The sequence below is a fragment of the Octopus sinensis genome, linkage group LG14 (assembly GCF_006345805.1).
Source record: "Octopus sinensis linkage group LG14, ASM634580v1, whole genome shotgun sequence".
Classification (NCBI taxonomy): Eukaryota; Metazoa; Mollusca; class Cephalopoda; order Octopoda; family Octopodidae; genus Octopus; species Octopus sinensis.
Genome location: NC_043010.1, coordinates 45,157,572 through 45,179,300, shown reverse-complemented (window position 1 = coordinate 45,179,300; position 21,729 = coordinate 45,157,572). Strand labels below are relative to the sequence as shown.

General features: G+C 36.7%; 1 protein-coding gene across 1 annotated transcript; it reads right to left on the bottom strand.

The window, feature by feature from the left end:
* Positions 1–1,029: 1,029 nt before the first annotated feature.
* On the bottom strand, positions 1,030–20,495 carry LOC115219500 (protein PBDC1). The gene is made up of 6 exons (XM_036508976.1): positions 20,475–20,495; positions 20,305–20,343; positions 10,857–10,916; positions 7,362–7,502; positions 2,879–2,990; positions 1,030–1,328 (listed from the first exon to the last, which is right to left on the bottom strand). The coding sequence occupies exons 3-6, from the start codon at positions 10,890–10,892 to the stop codon at positions 1,222–1,224; spliced, it is 396 nt and encodes a 131-aa protein (XP_036364869.1). The 5' UTR covers positions 10,893–10,916; positions 20,305–20,343; positions 20,475–20,495; the 3' UTR covers positions 1,030–1,221.
* Between the last annotated feature and the right edge of the window lie 1,234 nt (positions 20,496–21,729).

The window sequence follows — 21,729 nt, the reverse complement described above, 5'->3', positions numbered from 1 at the left end:
CACTGCGTGGCACCTTAGGCAAGTGTCTTCTACTATAGCCTTGTGAGTGGATTTGGTAGACAGAAACTGAAAGAAACCCATCATATATATGTATATATATATATATTTATATATATATATGTGTGTGTGTATATTTGTGTGTCGGTGTTTGTCCCCCCAACATCACTTGACAACCGATGCTGGTGTGTTTACATTCATGTAACTTAGCGGTTCAGCAAAAGAGACCGATAGAATAAGTACTGGGCTTACAAAGAATAAGCCCTGGGGTCGATTTGCTCGACTAAAGGCGGTGCTCCAGCATGGCCACAGTCACATGACTGAAACAAGTAAAAGAGTAAAGTGTAAAAGAGTAGGATTGCACAATCCATTTTTAGGTGATTGCGTTTACTCATCCTTATGGTACACCTGTTCTGTAGTGCATTAAATTCAACTGATAATCTAGTGATGTGCACAATTCTTCTATATCAAAATTTTGTTGCATACCCAATTGGATATTAGCTGATGATTCATTTTCTCTGGTGATGTTTAAACAAAATTTTAATATTTTTACCTTTTGCTCAGTTTACCTGGATTTACTTGTAATTAGAGTCACTTTGAGACAAAAGTTATGCAATAGAATTGATTAAGAAACCTTTCTTTAATTATGTTCCAAATATCACATTAATATGTTGATAAGTAAAAAAGTTACAGTTGTTTAATGAAACTAGTCTAAATTCATGATTATTTTAGAATTTAATTGAAACTCATGAGGGGTATATTTTGGTCAAAAATATAGTAACAAAAGGGTTAAACTGGCCATATCCAGCCAATATATTCTACTTGTTTCATGCTCAAACATCTCATACCTACCTTACAATGTCATTCTAAAACTAAACAATCACATCATCATAATCTCAAAGCTATGAGATAATTCATGATTAATTCAAAATAATGTGAATGAATAAGCATTACATCTGACAGAGTAATCTGAATACTAAAGGCTTAAATTTACAAAGGAAGTAAAGAAAAACAATACTGACACAAACAAAATATGTGGTGAAATATTTCAGGTTTAATTTAGAAAGAGATTGAAGTAACTATTTAAACATACAGCAGTCAGGTTGAACTTGAAATGATGAATGCATGCATTTGTTGTTAGGGGAAAAGTCTTGTATATTTTCATGTATGATGTAAATTACTCAATATGCAAGTTTTCATGATAATGAAAGCTAAAGCACAATGCTACGATTGCATAGCTTTATGCTGTTCTACACGCTTAGCACGCAGTCCATCGTTATAGCCTTCTCGATTGCGAGCAATCTCTATAGCAAGAAATTGAATCCGAGGCACTGAAAAGAAATGAAATAGACATTTTATCAATGAGAAAAAGGTAGAGAGAAAAAGCTGTTTGGAATAATTAAGGCAATAGTACAACTTGAGAACCTCAGAGCAAATAAGAACTCCTGAAAAAGTTACTTCACTAATGCTGGTAATGCCTCAGGAAAGGCATGAAGACATATACATCATGACAACAATTCAAAAGAAACCAATAATTAACAACAAAGGGTGTTGCCTTGAAGCATTCCTGCCAGAATTTCAAAAGGAATCAATGTTGGCACCAGGAAACAGTATCTCCACAGAGGCCTTTGTAGAGCACTTCAATAGCCAAGCCCATTTTACAGGAGGTTCTGTAAGCAAACAGGACATCCATTAGCTTACCTCTATGGATCAAGTTAAAAGCCTTTCAGAAATCTGTGAATGTCAGTACTGCTGAAAGCTGTTTTGATTTGATACCTTTGATGAGAAGCTTTAGTGCTGGTATCTGTGCTGTTGCCATTCTACTTCCCTGAAATACATTTTGTTGTTCATGTAGAAGCAGCTCAATATGGGATTTATTTGATTCAGGAGTATTTAGTCGTAAAATTTTGTTGCCACTGTTGTCAATACGACGCCTCTGTAGTTTCCTGTAACTGCTAAGTTAACTTTATTTGGAAATGGTAAGAACGGTCTCTATGTTTCGATCAATTCTTTGCTCTTGAATTAGCAGCTTGAAAATGCCTTTGTAATAATGAAAATGCAACGAGAAATTGAATTGTTCTTCTCTAGTTATTACAAGTTGACTAATTTCATTGCAAATACTTTAGGAAACAAGTTCTGGGTGATGCAAATGTCATTAATGTAAACTGATACTCTGTCGGTTACGAGTGTTCCCGCTGATCAGATCACTGGAAAAGCATACTCATGAAATTAACATGCAAGTGGATGAGCACTCCACTGACATGTGTACCCTTAATGTAGTCCCCAGTTAGATTCGGTGTGACACAGAATATGACAAGGCTGGCTCTTTGAAATACAAATATTACTCACCTTTGCCAGGTGAATGGATTGGAGTAATGTGATATAAAGAACATAATGCATCACCAGGAATCAAACTCATGAGCCAAATCCCTTAACCAATAAGCGAGGCATCTTCATCAGAGTGACATTTTGCAAAAACACCATACCAATGTTATGCACATAAAACTGAAGTTCCCAGTTGCTATCCTGCCACTGTTGGCTCATTTTAACCACTTAGTTGATTATTAAATCTAGGATCAATTTTATATAGATCATCATCATCATCATCATAAGTACAGAAGGTAAACAACATATTTTGTAATACAAGAGTACTGGGTTGCAAGGGGAAATAAATCAATGGAATTAAAGAGTTATGTAGCTTACTTCAACAAAGTAGATCAAAGTGAAATATTTTATTTAAAGATAAATAGAACACTGGAAATGCTATGATCTCATTCCTTGGACCAAGTAGTGCAAGGTGTCATACTGAAACTGTTTGCAATAGATTGAGATTGAAAAAAAAAAGTTAGTTTCATTAAGAAAGTTTACATCATAAACTTACCAATTGTTGTGTTGTTTGGGTTATAGTCTTTGGAAGAATCTAAGCGAAGAAGTGTACCAAAATTATATTGTTCTACATCCACTTTGTATTCTTCACAAAATTCTCGCCATTTCTGCAAAAAGTTCATAATTTTGTTACAGTGGAATTCACAGAGACATAAGAAAAGCATTAAAACAGAAATGACACTCTAATAGAATAAAAACAGCTTTAAAAAGCACAGTCTAAATATTAATACATTTTACTAGAATTCCTATCACAGTAGCATCATTATATTTTAAGTTAATGCATTTTGTTTACCTTAAATGCCCACCTGGAAGTAAGTATTAGTATTCACTTCACAGTTGAAATAACCAGTATTAGGGAAAAGTTTCAATCTGATGCTACAAGCAATCGGTGTGCACATGGGTTTTGTGACTTTATGGTATTGTACCATCAGAGTATAGAAGTATAATTACTGAACTGTAAAAGTTACTAGAAGTAAAAATGATTTGGATCAAATGTGGCACCTGAATAACATTGGTAAAAAGAATAGTTTTCAGAGTCAATAGTGAAGTAAGCAGTTAGGTTCTAACTGAACACTAAAGTAAGGTAGAGTTCTCTTCACTGAAAAGATCTTTGCAAAGTAGAGGTGTAATAGATAATATCCTAATAAAGGATGTTACTGGTATCTACTGCATGATGTGCAGAGGCAAATCTGGTAAATGTATTCATTATTACAAGATTTGATGAGAAGTATGATAAAGAAACTGTAAAGCAACTAGATACTATAAACCATCTTAGTCTATTTTATCTAAACTGTCTTCAAAGTTTTCCTTCCCAACCTTAACATACCTAGCATGATAGATGAGATCATGGTTTCAATTCCTTGACCAAGGGTGCATGGTGTTCTTGAGCTAAACGCTTCATCTCACATTGCTCTGCAATCATTTGAACACCGAATGCATGGCACACCATATACCTGTTCAGGCAATGTCAATTTGATGGAAAGAGTGAGCTAATGTGCAGGTCGCTTGGTAAAAGCTGAACACTCACATCACCTTTGACAGGAGAGACCATCATATATAAACACACATATATCTATATGTATATCATTATCATCATTTAACATCTGTCTACCATATATATATATATGCATAGATGTGTGTGTGTGTGCACACACACACACATATATACTTATATATATGTACATACATATATATATATGTACACACACACATATATATATATATATATATATATATATATATATATATATATATATAATATATATATATATATATATGTACATATATATATATATGTCAGGTCACTTATGAGGCTCTCACAAATGCTACTGGTAACATGGAGTCCAGTAGATGTTGCATGGTCGCGTTGTTGGCGACTAAACCAGCACCTCAACAGACTACCCTGGTGAGGAGGGTTGCTAGAAATTCAGGAGGATTAAAAACCTGTGGAAAAGTCAGATGAACCTAGTGCAGGCTCAACAGCTATCTAGCAATAGCATGAGTACACAAAAATTCCAGGATGGTATCCAGCATGCTAGAAGACTACTGGGAGTGAGGCACCCCTCAGCTTCTGTTGAAGCATGTCTCTAGGAGAAGGTCACTTTGATATAAAACCAGATATGCAGGGAATGGCATTGGACATTTTGTGGATCTTTGGTTTGTGCTAGAGATCATGGCGCTCCCACATCCCTGAGCCTACGACTCATATTGGTACCAGAAATCTTGCTCTGGCTTGTCTCTGGATAATGTCAATAGAGTGGAGAGGGTCTATGAGCTGTTGGGCAAGCCTTATTGGACCTAAAACATAGGTATTGCTGACCTCCACTCGATATGTGCTTTTTTTTTAACTTATATATATTTATTTTATTTTCAGTATATATGTATCATTATTTTTAGTATATATTTATTCTATTTTTATTTGGATGTCCTGTGGCAATGGGAAGGTGGTGAAGCATGCAGACCTGATGGGTTGGAAGCATGTAGTCAGTAACCTGCACATAGGCGGCCCATGCTAGATATAAAGTCATCCCCTTGTTGCCCAAGACAGTGATAGGATTCAGTTGCTGCATGGGTGTCTGAGCAGCTCCATTTAGAGGGGGCACTGCTCACCTGGAGGTTGGGAGGTTCTAGAAATGGTGAACCAAAAATTGCCTGTCTTTCTATATCTGGTCAGTTTAACACGACTGATGGATGTCCATCCTGCGCTCAAGAAACAAAGAGACCTTTTTCTACAATATCTGGATGGAATATGTGTACTGTTGGATAACACGAATGATTGTAGGCCTGAAAGACACACTGCACTTGTTGCTCGTGAGTGGAACCACTATAACATTGATATAGCTGTACTTTCAGAGTCTCGTATAGAAGGTGATGGTCAGCTTGAGGAAGTAGGAAGTGGATACACCTTTTCTGGAAGGGAAGGCTGAAGGAGGAACGCAGAGAGGCTGGTGTTGTCTTCGTAGTTCAATCTGCTATCCTTAAGAAGTTGGAGGAACTTACTGTTCCTATAAATGAACGCCTAATGACTCTACAATTGCACCTGAAAGATGGGCGGTTTGCAACTCTAATAAGTGCCTATGCACCTACTTGACTAGTTGTGATGAAGATAAAACTATTTTTATACTCAGTTGAAAGCCATACTTAGGAAAATCTGCAATTTTGATAAAGTCATTCTACTGGGAGATTTCAATGCCAAGGTTGGAACAGAGTGGCAAACATGGAACTCTCTAAGACGTTTTGGTGTAGGGAAAATGAATAGCAATGGTCTCATGCTGCTGGAGCTTTGCGATGAACAAGGACTTTACATTGCAAGGACTCATTTTATGCACAAAGTGTCTGTATCCAAGGTCTAAAGTTTGGCACTTGCTGGATTATGTCATCATCCACAAGCATGACATCTATGATATTTGTAATGTCAAATTCATTCATGGATCGGAATACTGGACAGACCACAGTCTGGTGCAAGCAAAGTTCCGGATGATGATTAGAGTGAAAGAGAGAAGAGGGCTAGTTGGCATTCCTCAGTGTCTGAATGTCCACAAGATATATGATGTTGTGTTGAGGAAAGAGCTTCAGACTCGCTTGTCCAGCATTGAAATAGTACAGTATGGGAAGATTTTCGAGACCAGGTTCTTCAATGCGCTGCTGAAACACTGGGATTATGCTACTGTCAGACACAGAGACTGGTTTGATGAAAATGATGCTGAAGCTCAGCAACTATTGATTGTAAAGTGCCATGCACACAATGTATTGCAGCACAGAGGACTTTCAGCTATGCAGCAAAATCTAGCACTTGCCCACTGTAGCAGTGTAAAATCACTACAACAGTGATCTCTCAGGAAGATGCAGAACACTTGGTGGGAGGATCTAGCTCGTGATGTTCAGGTTGCTGCTGATGCAAATGACAGCAAGAAGCTTTACCATCTTATGAAACAAGTTTATGGGCCTAAGAGCTCTGCATCAGCTCCTTTGCTTTCCAAGGTGTCTTCTTCTCCATTTACTAAATCAACAGAAATCACAGGTTGCTGGATTGACCACTTCTCTGAACTATGAGTCAGTTGTGGATGAAACAGCGATTGATACTATGCAACAAAAAGCTATCATTGGCTCCTTAAATTCCAAGCCCTCAATAGATGAGGTAATGATAGCAATAAACAAATTGAATCTTGGTAGGGCACTTGGAAGGGATGGAATTTGTGCTGAGGTCTTGCAATTTGGTGATGATTACATCATACAGTCCCTTCATGAACTTATTAGTGTAGTCTGGAGGGATGGTGCAATGCCTAAGGACTGGAAGGGTGCAATTATTCTTCCTCTCTATAAAGGAAAAGGAGCCAGAATAATGTGTGGTAACTATAGAGGTATTGCTCTACTATCAGCTGCTGGCAAGGTTCTGGCAAATATTCTTCTTACCTGCCTGAATGGGTATCTCACAAATATTGAAATACAAGGTTTATTTTTTATAACTTGCAATAATCAGTTGCACATGGCCCTTTGCTGAATTAAAACATTGAAGTAAACCATAAAGTGTTCTAGCTATGAATACAACAGAGATGGAATACTATCAACTAAGCCAGCTGTGGTATTAAGTTCCAGTAATTTTCCTGACCACCTCAATAGAATATAGAAGTAAAGACCTTGGTAGAACTGTTACATACTGAAGTAGAAATCAAAGCAACCAGTCCAGTACAAAGAAATTTAATAACATTCTAGAATATTGCACTAAAGTGCAGGCACAGATGGTACAGAAACAGGCAAGATGCTTTTGCTATCACATGGTTCTGAGTTCAAATCCAGCTAAAACTGATTAGCTTTCATTTCATTGGGATTGCTAAAATAAATATCAGTAAAATACTAAAGCTAAATTAGTTACATCTTTTCCTCAATAAAAAAAGTTCTGTAGTAAGAGAAATAAGACATAAATTTAAACATGAAAAAAAAAGGGCTGTTGTAAAATAACACCAAAGAAACAAACTCACTTTTTTGCTACTTTCTGACTTAAGCTCATCTTCATTTAAGATATCAATGATTAAATCTGGAAATGAACTTTTAAAATGTTTGTATATTTCTTCATCAAAAGCTGAGAGATGGAGGTAAGCAGGTTCTAAAGAAGAAATAAGCTGTAAAACAAAAGAAAGACATTAAAAAATAAAATAGCGATAATACATAGTTTTTTTTTTATCAACATTTTTTGTAGTTGATGGGAAGCATGGTCAAATGAAGCTAACAATATTTTCACCTGCAGTTTTGTAATGAACTAAGTAACTGTCTATCACATTAGTTCCCATCAACTGAAATGCTCTTTATAACAATGATGTAACAAAAATAGAAGAGATAATCCAAAACTCAGTAGCTCCAACATTTCAGCAAATTGGAAATGGAGAAGCATCTAAAAAAACAATTAAGGTTTCTTCAGAGGAGCTAAGACAGCATTCATGCTTCTTAGAGAAAAACAGGAAGTAATCCAAAATCAGAGATCTCATCTGAATGCTTGCAACAGAGTGGACTTTGCTATAGGAACCCAAATGCTAAACCAGACAATGGATTAATCCATTAGTATTTAAACTGGCTGTTTCTGGCCCAAATATTCTACTAGTTTTATGTTCATACTGGCCAGATCTGGCCACATCTACCCTACATCATTTTCAAGATAAAGAAATACATCATTGAAATATCAAATCTAGAAGATAATGCATGATTAATTCAAAATAATGTGGGTAAATAAGCAACAGATATATTTGTTAAATATATTTTTATTCAAAGTGTTTTGAATTAATTAAAAATTCTCTTATAGCTTTGAGGTTTTGACGATGTTACTGTTTATTTTAGAATTGTAGGGTAGGTGTGAAAAGCTATATATGGCCAATTGGAATGTAAAACATGTAGAATATTTGGGCCAGATATGGCCAGTTTAAATGCTAAAGGTTAAATCTATCATCCAAGAACAGAAACCATCTCTCTAATGGGATTCCACACCAAATTTTTCATTTGCAAAGCTTTCATCAACCTAAGATTACAAAAAAAGACATTTGCCCAAGGTGCTACTCATCATTATCTTCAAGTAATGGAGTTGCAAAATGAGCATCAAATAGGTACTACGGTAGTGCTTAGCACATGCTGCTGGAAAGACCATAAAGCTTACAGTGGACAAAATTACCCAATTCCACAAACTGTAATACTGTAAAATGTAACATCACTCAGCACTGGTGACAACATTTACATGCAGGTTGATTAGCAGCTTCAATAATAAGAACATTTGCAAACAAAGCATTAACAATGCATTGATTATGGTAAATATATTTCCACTATAACTGGTTTCATAATTCTCATCATAGATGAGTGAGTTCTGAAGAAACATTCTGCTAAAAGACTCAGCTGCTTTCAGAGGTAGATCCACAAAAAAGAAGGCATGGCTATATGCTTCCCAACCACATGGTTCCAGGTTCAGTTTCACTGTGTTGCACTTTGAGCTAGTGTGTGTGTGTGTGCTTTGGGTCTCCTTGCCATGACACTGCATGGAAATAGTGAATGAATGTCATTGACGTTCAAGCAGTGCAATTCATTTCCAGTATACTGTAAAAACATATATGACTATTGGGAAATAGTATCTTGCTTGGAAATAGGTGAGAGTTGGTGACAGGAAGGACATCTGACCGCAATGACTTCTGTTCAACCTAAGTGAGCTTGGAAATGTGTAGGTTAAAATGATGATGACAATGAACCTCCATAAGTTTCGATAATCAGTTGTTCAATTAACTGAGCTGCTTGTTCATTGTGTTAGTATGAGAGCAGCTGAGCATTCTACAGACACATGTATCCTTAACATAGTCCTGAGATGGAATCAGGGTGACTCAGTGTGACAAAGCTGGACCTTTAAAAATTACAGGTATAATTTATCTGACTGGCTTCAATACAGAGTCTGTGTTGAAGCCTGCCAGATGTCCTGATCACCCAATGTCACTCAATGAGGATATGGTTGAAAACATTTGTCAAATTTCATACAGTATAATCAAGCAAGAATGAACTTTTTAACCATGCTACAAGTTTTAACCACTTCTACAACAACACTACTTGTTACACTTCTTAAGTATGAGTAAGCTTAATCTTTTGCATTTGTTGTTTTGCTTTATCAATATCAGTTAGTCAGTTCCCTTAGGGAGCTGAGATTGATGCATTTGATGTTCCATTTAGATTTCTGCAGGGGAAACACGAATAGGGAGAAAATGTCAGACAGTTACAGTGATGAGGAGGAATTATTGGGAAAAAGAGTTAATGGCAGAATTTTATGGATGAGTGATTGTTTGGAGGAGATATAGGTATTTAGTTGGGTTTAGGTGGAAGTAGCAGCATACATCTTACTAAATCAGATGAGCCAAAGTCGTTGCTGTAGTGTTAGAAGAAACATAAATCATTTGTGTTTGTGAATCCCTGCTTATACTTAATATAAATTATTTTAAATTTAAATGACCTTTATTTCAATATGGTCAAAAAGGTTTGTATGTGTAATATTCTTACAAAGCAGATCATAGATGAATTTTGTAAAGAGTCATCAACTGAGCAGAACTGATGTATTTTCTGATTCAAAATGAAGAATCTGATACACACACACACACACACACACACGTGTGTGTGTATAACATTTAAATCATCATCATTTTATGTCCATTTTGCAAACTGACATCGTTGGATAGGGTCACAAAGGTCTGAATCAGTTCTTGTTTGCAATTACATGGGTTAGAGGATCATGTCTCACCAGCAGGTTTCATTTGTGACTTAGCTTCTATGGCTGGATGCACTTCCTATTACTGTACTCTTTACAGAGTACAATGAGTGTATTTTATTGTGACACCAGCACTAATGAAGTTACTTTGTAAGTTTAGAGAATTCATACCACTCAATGTCGAGTTTGTTTGCTCAAGGTAACACAATGGAAAAGATGAACAGAAGAGAAAATGATGGCAAACACCTGATGAAAGGGTGAAGGGAGCTTAAGTATGATGGTAGAAACAAAAATTATTGGGGTGAAAGGGTGGCAAAGGAGAAGAGAGGGGTGATGGATAGAAATAAATATGTGTGGAGTAGAGGTCAATAACAAGTGGTGCAAGGAAAGGAGCGATAACTGACAGAACAGAAAAGCAGATGGTAGAGCGTATGAGGTACAAAGAGATCCTATGTGTGTTGCGTAAGTGTGTGTGAGAGCCAGAGATCAGAAATAGTGAGACCTAACATTTGAAGACACTTCAATTGTATGTTATTTATGTAAATGGAGCATGCAGTGCAAAACTGATTTTTGATATGCAGTGTATCTTCGTGATATTGGAGGGAAAACAGTTGTCATGTTGTCAATGAATCTGTACATAAAAGATGGATATGAAGACAATGCCTGATTGTGATTTCAATCCCAAACTGCAACTTCATAGCAAGCAGTAGGAGTTATCAATATTCTGTTATATGTCTAATTAAATATTACTTACACTGTAGTGGACATCTGCATTATCATGACATTTCATGGCCCATTGGTATTCTATATCTTTCTGGAAATAAATAAATTTTGTTGTATCAATATTATAATTAATTGTATCAATATTATATTTAATTTCCAATTAAAAAGAAAACAAAATCATGTTCATGTTCCCTATCCATCCAACTGATGATAAATTAACTCAGATGATTCAAAAGTATTGCATATTTGCATTGATTGATGGAGCAGATATTTTACAACCAGAATATCTTCTGGCAAATTTAGAGCAATATCTATTTTCTATTTGATAGGGTGAAGCAAAAAGAGTAACGTGTTTTCGACCAAGACCACAATAATGTCAGAAGCTTCCAAATTGGACTTAAGTTAGGTATAGAGACCTTATTTTAAACATGCTTGTTTGAAGATAAAAAATCCAAGAAAATTATCTAAAGTTCAAAACATCAAGTCACACAAGTATTGCTTTGTATCCTTAACGAAAATACTTATCTACCCCAATATAATTAACTGGAAATGAATTCCATTTTACTGTATTTTATTGATAATGATACCTTTTGGTAAAAAAAATCCACTCCAAAATTTCCAAAACAACAATCCAACATTAATATGGAAAATCAACACATCTTTAATCTCTTGCTGCTTTAGTGATTAACATACACAGATTCCAAACCAACTTAGTTTCCATCATCTAAATATTCTCTATATCATTAAATATTAGACTGGAATTAAGCTTGTTCTTCAAGAATAATAGATTTATGACAATCATATAAAGTAAGTTTTCATTTTATAATAACACTGTAATTTGATGTGGCATTATGCTTGTTTCAAAAAACAAGCTAATTTTTATGATAATAAATATATTGTATGAGCATGTTCGAAAACTTGGTCTGAAAATGATGACAAAATTAAATAATATAATGAGAAAGTGTATGTGAAAGGTCCAGTTACATGTCACTATTTTGCGCCACCGCCGCCCACCACCACCACCACTACTACTACTACTAAGGCAGCGAGTTTTCATCCTTTTGATGTAATGGTTGATGTATTTGACTATACTCGCCTCCATAAAATTTCAGATCTTGTGCCTATAGTAGAAAGGATTATTATTACTATTATTATTATTATTTAGGCATTGAGCTGGCAGAATCATTAGCAATCTGGACAAAATGCCTAATGATATTTTGTCTGTCTTTACTTTCTGAGTTCAAATTCCACTGTAGTTGACTTTACCATTCATCCCCTGGGGTCGATGAAATAAGTGCCAGTTGCACACTGGAGTTGATGTAATCAACTAGCCCCTCCAGCCAAAATTCAGGTCCTGTGCCTAAGGTAGAAAGGATTATCATTATCATCATTATCATCATCATCATCGTTTAGCATTCGCTTTCCATGCTAGCATGGGTTGGACAGTTCAACTGGGGTCTGGGAAGCCAGAAGGCTGCACCAGGCCCAGTCTGATCTGGCAAAACACTTTCTGTCATTCTTATAAGGACATGCAAGGAAAATGCAGTGGCTGAGCTGAAGCAGGTGGACCAGAGAGAAGAGTCTGCAGTCAGGTGAGCAGAGAGTGAAAAATAAACAGGTATGGAAGAGATAGTGCAAGAAATAAAGAGAGGAGCGATAGAAAGAAGATAGAGGAAATTAGAAAAGGAGATGTGATAAAATGAGAGAGAGAGAAATTTGTGTATGATACTTAAGTATGTTTTGTGGGGATGGGGCTTATAAGCTATTCATGTAGTGAAAGCACAGGTAGGACTGTATATATATGTATTGTGACGTTCTGTGAGAATATATAAATACATGTGTGGGTATATACGTATATATCTGGCCATTGCCAGCCTCGCCTGGACTCCGTGCTGGTGGCACGTAAAAAGCACCATCCGATCATCATGGCCGTTTGCCAGCCTCGTCTGGAGTGGTTGGTGTTAGGAAGGGCATCCAGCTGTAGAAACATTGCCAGATCAGACTGGGCCTGGTGCAGCCTTCTGGCTTCCCAGACCCCAGTTGAACCGTCCAACCCATGCCAGCATGGAAAGCGGACGCTAAACGATGATGATAATGATGATGATCTGTATATTTCAACGGATATATGTTTATATGTGATGTATGTATACATTACGATTGTATAAAACATGGTCGGAGTTTTATATGGTTTATTTTTGTAAAGATGCCAGGACCCCTGGACTGGAGATACGTAAAAAGCACTATCCGAATCGTGGCCGATGCCAGCGCCACCTCGACTGGCTTCCGTGTCGGTGGCACGTAAAAAGCACCATCCGAATTGTGGCCGAAGCCAGTGCCGCCTCGACTGGCTTCCGTGCAGGTGGCACGTAAAATGCACCAATCCGACCGTGGCCGATGCCAGCCTCGCCTGGCACCAGTGCAGGTGGCACGTAAAAAGCACCCACTACACTCACGGAGTGGTTGGCGTTAGGAAGGGCATCCAGCTGTAGAAACATTGCCAGATAAGACCGGAGCCTGGTGCAGCCTTCTGGCTTCCCAGATCCCTGGTTGAACCGTCCAACCCATGCTAGCATGGAGAACGGACATTAAACGATGATGATGATGATGATGATGTCTTAACTTACAATTGTATTAATTATTGTAGGAACGCTTTGTTTACTTTTAATATCTAAAAGTTAATTTAAAGATATACATTGTTAATACAAGAGACTAACAGGATTTATTTACTTAATAATCAGACCTTCTATTATCTAACAGTAATTTAAGCGTATAAATTCAAATGTATAAGCCAATTAGAAATAACTTATGATTTAAAATAATCGCTCCCTAACCCCCAATAATTTTGAAACTCTAAAATATTACTATAACATATAGCATATCTATCATACATAATCAAAAGCTCTATTATTTGAAAAAAAATTTTTGTTGAATTATTCTACGCAACTATATTAACTCGATGGATATAAATACAAATATAAGTATAATTTTAACTTCAACTTTGACGAAAAGAAAAAAAAAATCCTCATATGGATATTACGCTTGAACTTGTTTGTATTAAGAGGAACTATATACTGAAAATGTATGTTTCTTAAAGCACCCACTACACTCACGGAGTGGTTGGCATTAGGAAGGGCATCCAGCCATAGAAACATTGCCAGATCAGACTGGGCCTGGTGCAGCTTTCTGGCTTCCCAGACCCCAGTTGAACCATCCAACCCATGCTAGCATGGAAAGCAGATGCTAAATGATGATGATGATGATATATATATGTGTATATATATATATATATATATATAAATAAAAATAAATAAATGGAGTTTAAAGCAGGTATAATTTAAATACTTTTACTTCCGGCACATGTTTCCATGTTAATTGTTAACAAAGGAAAAATACACTCATCTATATATATATATATATATAGTGACTAATGTAGAAACTGAGAGGAGCATAATGGAAAAAAATCCAGCACGTAGCTAATTCCATCCATCAAAGTATCAAAGTAATTATAGATTACCCCACTAGACACCCTAACAATAGACTTCCTGTCCTAGATACAGAACTTTGGTTAGAGACTGTGAATAACAGAGTACTAGCTCCTCCACTCCCTTTACATGGAACCCATAGCTTCTAAATATGTTGTTCACAAAAACTCAGCTTTGTCACGCATGAAAATCAACATACAGATAGACTTAATTAGGATATTGAATACGTCCCCACAATGCAAACCAGATGAAACAAAGAAACATGTACAGAACTTCATGCACTGCATGCAATTCTCTGGATATGATCAGAAAGATAGGGTTCGGGTATACAGGGAAGGTAGAAAGAAGTTAGATAGCATTATATGTAATAAAACCAATGGTACTTGTCCTAGATATAGAAGCAAAAACTGGAGTAGGACACAAAGAGTTCGTGACAAAGCAAACATGGTGACCACATGGTACAAGATCAACAAATATCGGGGACTGATGTCTGTAGACGCCACAGCCCATGGAGAACTAGCCCGTAGATGTAGAAAAGCTCTGATGGAGACCAAACACAACATTAAGATCGTTGAAAAGACAGGGAGTTCCATCAGATCACAACTATGTAGAATGTATCCCTTTGAGAATACCATATGCACCAATGACAACTGCATGGTATGTAAGATTAACCCTGGCATTAACTATAGAACTAGAAATGTAGTCTACAGCATAAGGTGCATAGAGGGCTCTTGTAAAGACAAGAACATGATATACATAGGTGACACATCTAGAAGCATTGTGGAAAGACTAAATAAACATTTCAGACAATATGACGACAAACAACAGTCCTCAATACTCTACCACACTAAATTTACAACAAGGGAAACAATCAATACTAAATCCATTGAGGATTATCTCCCTTCACATACTAGTAGATTTGGTTGATGGAAACTGAAAGATGTCCGTTGTATACGAGAGAGCATCAAAAAGTTCCAAGACTAGTGTTTGATAAAAAAAAAAACAACATATTTACCTAAGTTTTAATGGGCATGTTGGGCAGGAATCTTGTATCTTCACTGGGGTACACGGTGGCTATGGTATTGGCACCCGAAATGATGAGGGAACCAGGCTACTGGAGTTCTGAGATGCATGTAACCTAACTTCAGGAAGCCAGAAAACCACCTTATAACCTATCAATCAGGGGACTCTGCAAGCCACATTGATTTCATCCTCACCAGACAAGGGACGCAGGGTTGCTCTTAAATACAAAGACACTTGAAGAATGTACCCTCCAGCATAGGCTAGTCATTAGTGACTTTAGGCTCGAGGCCAGAAGGATACCAAGAGTGGACCAATCCAAAAAAGAAGGATTTGGTAGCTAAAGAACCCTTCATATGGACAGAGATTTAGGGACATCCTCATCAAGAAATTTGAGGAGAGGGAGGAAGAGCTACAGACATCGGACATAGAAGGTAGCTGGAAATTCCTACAGGACAGCTTGCTGAGTGCCACAGACCAAGTCTGCGAATGGTGCAAAATCCCTTCCAGACCTAGAGTTACGTGGTGGTGGAATAATACGGTAGACAAAGCCATTGGAGCAAAGAAACAGGCCTGCTGTGCTTACCTTGGATTGTAGGGCAACCTGCAGTGCTTGAGGAGGCCTATTGAGTCAAGTACATCAACATAAAATAAAAATCAAATGGAAATTGTAGTTGTGATGGCATGTAAAATGCACCATCCGAACATGGCCAATGCCAGCACTGCCTTGACTGGCATCTGTGCCGGTGGCATGTAAAAAGCACCCACTACACTCACGGAGTGGTTGGCATTAGGAAGGGCATCCAGCTGTAGAAACACTGCTGGATCAGACAGGAGCTCAGTGTAGCCTCGTGGTTTCCCAGACCCTAGTCGAATCATCCAACCCATACTAGCATGGAAAACAGACGAATGACGATGATGATAATGATATATATATATATATATATATATATATATATATATATATATATATATATATATATATATATACATATATACACCATAAAAACCCATGTAATTTACACACCTGTGTAATTTATGCAGGTGATTTTCAGGATAAAAATGATCAAAAAATGCTTCTACTCATGTAAAATTCGTACCCAAAAGTCTCCAGAATTATCGATATGGCCAGGGGAAAAAGGTTTTCAATTTAGTAGTATTTAGCATAATTTCAATTACTTATGGTTAGATTTTATTAAATTTTCATTAAATAAAAATAATTTCTATTTAACAGCTATCACATTGAAAGCTATTAAATTATGAAGAGTTTCTATTGTTTTTAATAAACTTTATTTTACATTTCTTGCCCACAAGAGATTATGTCCAATATTTAGCATACTTCTGTATGTCTTCTCAAATCTCGATCACAGGAAAGTTGTTGATAATTCTTATCAGCAAAAACAAAGCTGATGAATACGCACAAGTGTTACAAAATAATTACCAATGAACATCTGCTTTGATGACACTTTATTCAACCGACAGATGAGGTGGTGAAGCATGGCCTTCAAATGTTGGGCCTGACAAAGGCAATAATGGAAGATCGAGACCTCTAGAGATATGCTGTGACTGCAAAGATCTAGCAAATAAAGTGAGTTCATGGCCGTATCCTACACCAGTTTCGCATAACCAGCCCCAGCCCATTCAAAACTACCTTGGATCATAGGGCGACCTGCTGTGCTTGAGGAGACCTATTGAGTCAAGTACATCAACATTAAAATGAAAATCAAATGGAAATTGTAGTTGTGATACCTGTGCCAGTGGCACGTAAAAAAGCACCATCTGAACGTGGCTGATACCAACGCTGCCTGGACTGGCTTCCGTGCCGGTGACATGTAAAAAGCACCCACTACACTCACGGAGTGGTTGGCGTTAGGAAGGGCATCCAGCTGTAGAAACACTACCAGATTAGACTGGAGCCTGGTGCAGCCTCCTGGCTTTCCAGACCCCAGTCGAACCGTCAACCAATGCTAGCATGGAAAATGGACGATGATGATGATATATATATATATATATAAAGCAAAAAACATACATAAAATAAAAGAAGGAAAATGCACACAGTCCATATAATTTTAATATATTTTATGAAAGAAAGACTATCGTGTTTGTTGACTGATTTTGCTTTCGCTAATCATGACATTGAAATTATCATAATAGTTTTGTATTTTCATAACAATATTTTAGTTGTTTATGGGAGTTTGTGAATGAAATGAATCAACAGGTAGAAAAATCTAAGGGGAGGTAATTGGTGAATAGACTAGAATAGATTCTTGGAAGCACAAATGAAGTTGGTTTTAATTGTGAAACTCTCTCCTTGTTTGAGTAGGAATTCTGAGCCTTGCAACAGGTCCAACAGTTTGGGCGTCCACATTCTTTAACCATTGGTTTCATGGTTGTTTTGTAAAGCCTCGCTGTCAGAATTCTTTTCAGCAATTTGTGTTGCTTTATACATTTCATAAATTTGTTTCCAGAGTGTTGTTCATTTTTGGATCCCTAATGAGCATAGGTTGATTTTGTATATGAGTGTTGTATGCCTCAATGTTTCTAGGGTTGTGAGTTGATACATACGGTAGTGTTCTGGGATGTGATATGATATTTTAATGCCTAATTTCTTGGCATGCTTAATTCCATCGTCTGTTAGTGCAGGTGGATATTGTCTCTCAATAAGTGTTGTTCTGAGGTCTTGAAAACGGAGGTCCTGGGTATTTCCATCAGACACTAATCATTTCATTCATAAACTTCCATAAACAACATGAACTAAAACCTTCTTAAAGAAGATACGAAATTATTATGTGCCACCGACACAGGTGCCAGACGAGGCTGGTAGACGGCCACGTCTGGCACCTGTGTCGGTGGCACATAAAATCACCCACTACACTCTCGGAGTGGTTGGCGTTAGGAAGGGCATCCAGCTGTAGAAACACTGCCAGATCTGACTGGCCTGGTGTAGCCTTCCGGCTTGCCAGACCCCAGTTGAACCGTCCAACCCATGCTAGCATGGAAAGCGGACGTTAAACGATGATGATGAATTTCTATGCGAAAGCAAAACCAGCCGACAAACACAATACTCTTGCTTTCATAAATATATTAAAACTATGTAAACTGTGTGCATGTTCTTTCTTTTATTTCATATATATATATATATATATACTAGCTGTATAGCCCGGCATTGCTCGGGATTAAGTTAGGATTATTAAGCTAATCAAGCTCTTTATTTCAAAGGAAACTAAGTAACATCGACGTCAAATTTGAGTGAAATCCGCTGAAATTGGTAAACTTTTGGCTGAAATTCTGCAGACGATTTGATTGGGAAATCCGATAAGGAATCGGTTTATCGATTTTTTCCACTCATCAATTGTTTTTTTTTTTTTGCGTTTTTGGAGAACTTAAAGAATTCAAAGTACCCATGAGTCCTAAGTTATGCTGGCATCAAGTTTGAACAAAATACATCAAAATTGGTAGACGTTATGGTTGAAAAGAGTCAGATCTCCTTTTGAAAACATGGACAGTTTCGAAACATTATTTACAAAATGCAAATTTGTAAACACCCAGACGTAAGTTTTGTAAGTAGAATAGAGGGGGGCTACCTTCTCCCACAGAGATATGAGAGTCAGATCTCTCCTTTCGAAAACATGAACAGCTTCGAAACATCGTTTACAAAATAATAGCAGATCGTTTGCGAAGGAACGTGTCTATAGTCAACACGTAGGTCTTTTGCCCTGGTAACCTCTACTCTCTCCCATGTTCACGCACAACCAGCTATATACTGCTATGAGTAGAGCAACGGATTCAGCTAATTTGGAAATTAGTTGTGGAGAAACGGAGAATATCATTTATATTGTGTGTGTGTATATATATATATATATATATATATATGTGTGTAAATGTAAAAAAAAACAAACTGGGACAAAGAACATGAAACATTGAGAAGACGATACAAAAAACACGGACGGGACATTCGAAACCTTGAATCTTCAGTCAAGTATATATATATATATAAAGGCAACACACACATTGCATACATGTGTTTTGTACACATACATGTTCGTGTGTGTGTGTGACTGAAGCCATACATACATAACAACATCTGTCTGTCTGTTTTTGCCTGTCAATCACTCAGTAAAAAGATGAAATTTTGAAAAATCTGTTATCTCTCTCTCTCTCTCTCCCCTCTCTTAAGAAGGGGACTTAACTCATGTTTGTATAAACAATGGTGGATTTCTCCGCTGTGAAAATTGTTAAGTTATGGTGCCTCGGGGGAAAATAATTTGACGAAAATACAGCTAGGGTCGTGACGAACGTCCTCCTAAAATTGGAGCGACATGCATGCTAATTTGTGGATGTGCATAATTTACATTCACGTACACACACACATCATGCCTTATATATACTCTACTCTTTACTCTTACTCTTACTTGTTTCAGTCATTTGATCGTGGCCATGCTGGAGCACCGCCTTTAGTCGGGCAAATCGACCCCGGGACTTATTCTTTGTAAGCCCAGTACTTATTCTATCGGTCTCTTTTTTTGCCGAACCGCTAAGTGACGGGGACATAAACACACCAGCATCGGTTGTCAAGCAAAGCTAGGGGGACAAACACAGACACACAAACACACACACATACATACATACATATAAATATATATATATACATATATACGACAGGCTTCTTTCAGTTTCTGTCTACCAAATCCACTCCTCACAAGGCTTTGGTCGGCCTGGGGCTATAGCAGAAGACACTTGCCCAAGATATATATATATTTTGCATTACAACTCACCATTTGGAATAATCAAAATTCTCCTTCTCCCCTTTTCTTACTATATATACATATATATATATTACTTAACTCCAAACTTACCACATAACTTACTCTCAATTTGAAAGGTTGCAAACTCAGGCAACATCATTTTAGTATCTCTATAATTATTCAGTTGACATTAGGAAGATTTAGTAAATAAACAGACATAAATATTACTTACTGAATTGGTGTAATTATCAGCACTAGCGTCTGGATATGCCTGAAATAATAATTTATATATTGGTTCATATATACACACGCACACATAAAGATAGATATATATAACATTTAATGTACATTATGTTAAAATCTGCATAGTAGACACAAAGCATGTTATAAAAATCTACCTACCACATGTTTCAATGGCAAGAAACGATTAGTCACTCTTGTTTTAATACAATGTACATCAAATAATATTTATTTCTCACTGGATGGAGTACATTTTTGTTGATCCTACCTTAACTGTATGGTAAATTCTATATTAATATATATATAATTGCTTACTTGTTTCGATCATTAGTGTGGCCATAATGAGGCACCACTTGAAAGATTTTAGTTGAACAAATAAATCCCAGTTCTTAGTTTTTCTCTTAAAGCCTTGTACTTTTGCTGAACCACTAAGTTTCAGAGACATAAATTCAGCAACACTGGTCATCAAGTGGAAGTGGAGGACAGACACACACACACACATATATGATGTATGTATATGGGTATGTGTGTGTGTGTGTGTGAATATATATATATATATATATATATATATATATATATATATATATTATATATATATATACACACAACGTCCTTCTTTTCAGCTTGTCTACCATCTAACAAATCCAACCACAAGCCTTTGGCTGATCTGAGGTTATAGTAGAAGACACTTGTCCAAGGCATCATGCAGTGGAAATGAACCCAGAATCATGTGGTTGGGAAGCAAACCTCTTACTACACACCTACACATGTGCCTATCATCTGTCTGGATGTTTTGGTGACCCTTTTTGTATCATCTGTCTGAATGTTTTGCGTTCTTGTCCCATTTTTTTGTATTCCTTTATATATACATATATATATATATATATATATTATATATATATATATATATGGCTGTGTGGTATGTAGTTTGCTTACCAACCACATGATTCCGAGTTCATTCCCACTGCGTGGCACCTTGGGCAAGTGTCTTCTACTATAACCTCGGGCCGACCAAAGCCTTGTGAGTGGATCTGGTAGACGGAAACAGGAAGAAGCCCGTCCTATATATGTATATATATATGTGTGTGTGTGTATAAGTTTGTGTGTCTGTGTTTGTCCCCCCCCCCACCATTGCTTGACAACCAATGGTGGTGTGTTTACGTCCCTGTAACTTAGCAGTTCAGCAAAAGAGACTGATAGAATAAGTACTAGGCTTACAAAGAATAAGTCCTGGGGTTGATTTACTTGACTAAAAGGCGGTGCTCCAGCATGGCCGCAGTCAAATGACTGAAACAAGTAAAAGAGTATATATATATATATATATATATATAATATATATATATATATATATATATATATATAATATATATATATATATATATGTGTGTGTGTATGTGTGTATATATATATTTACATA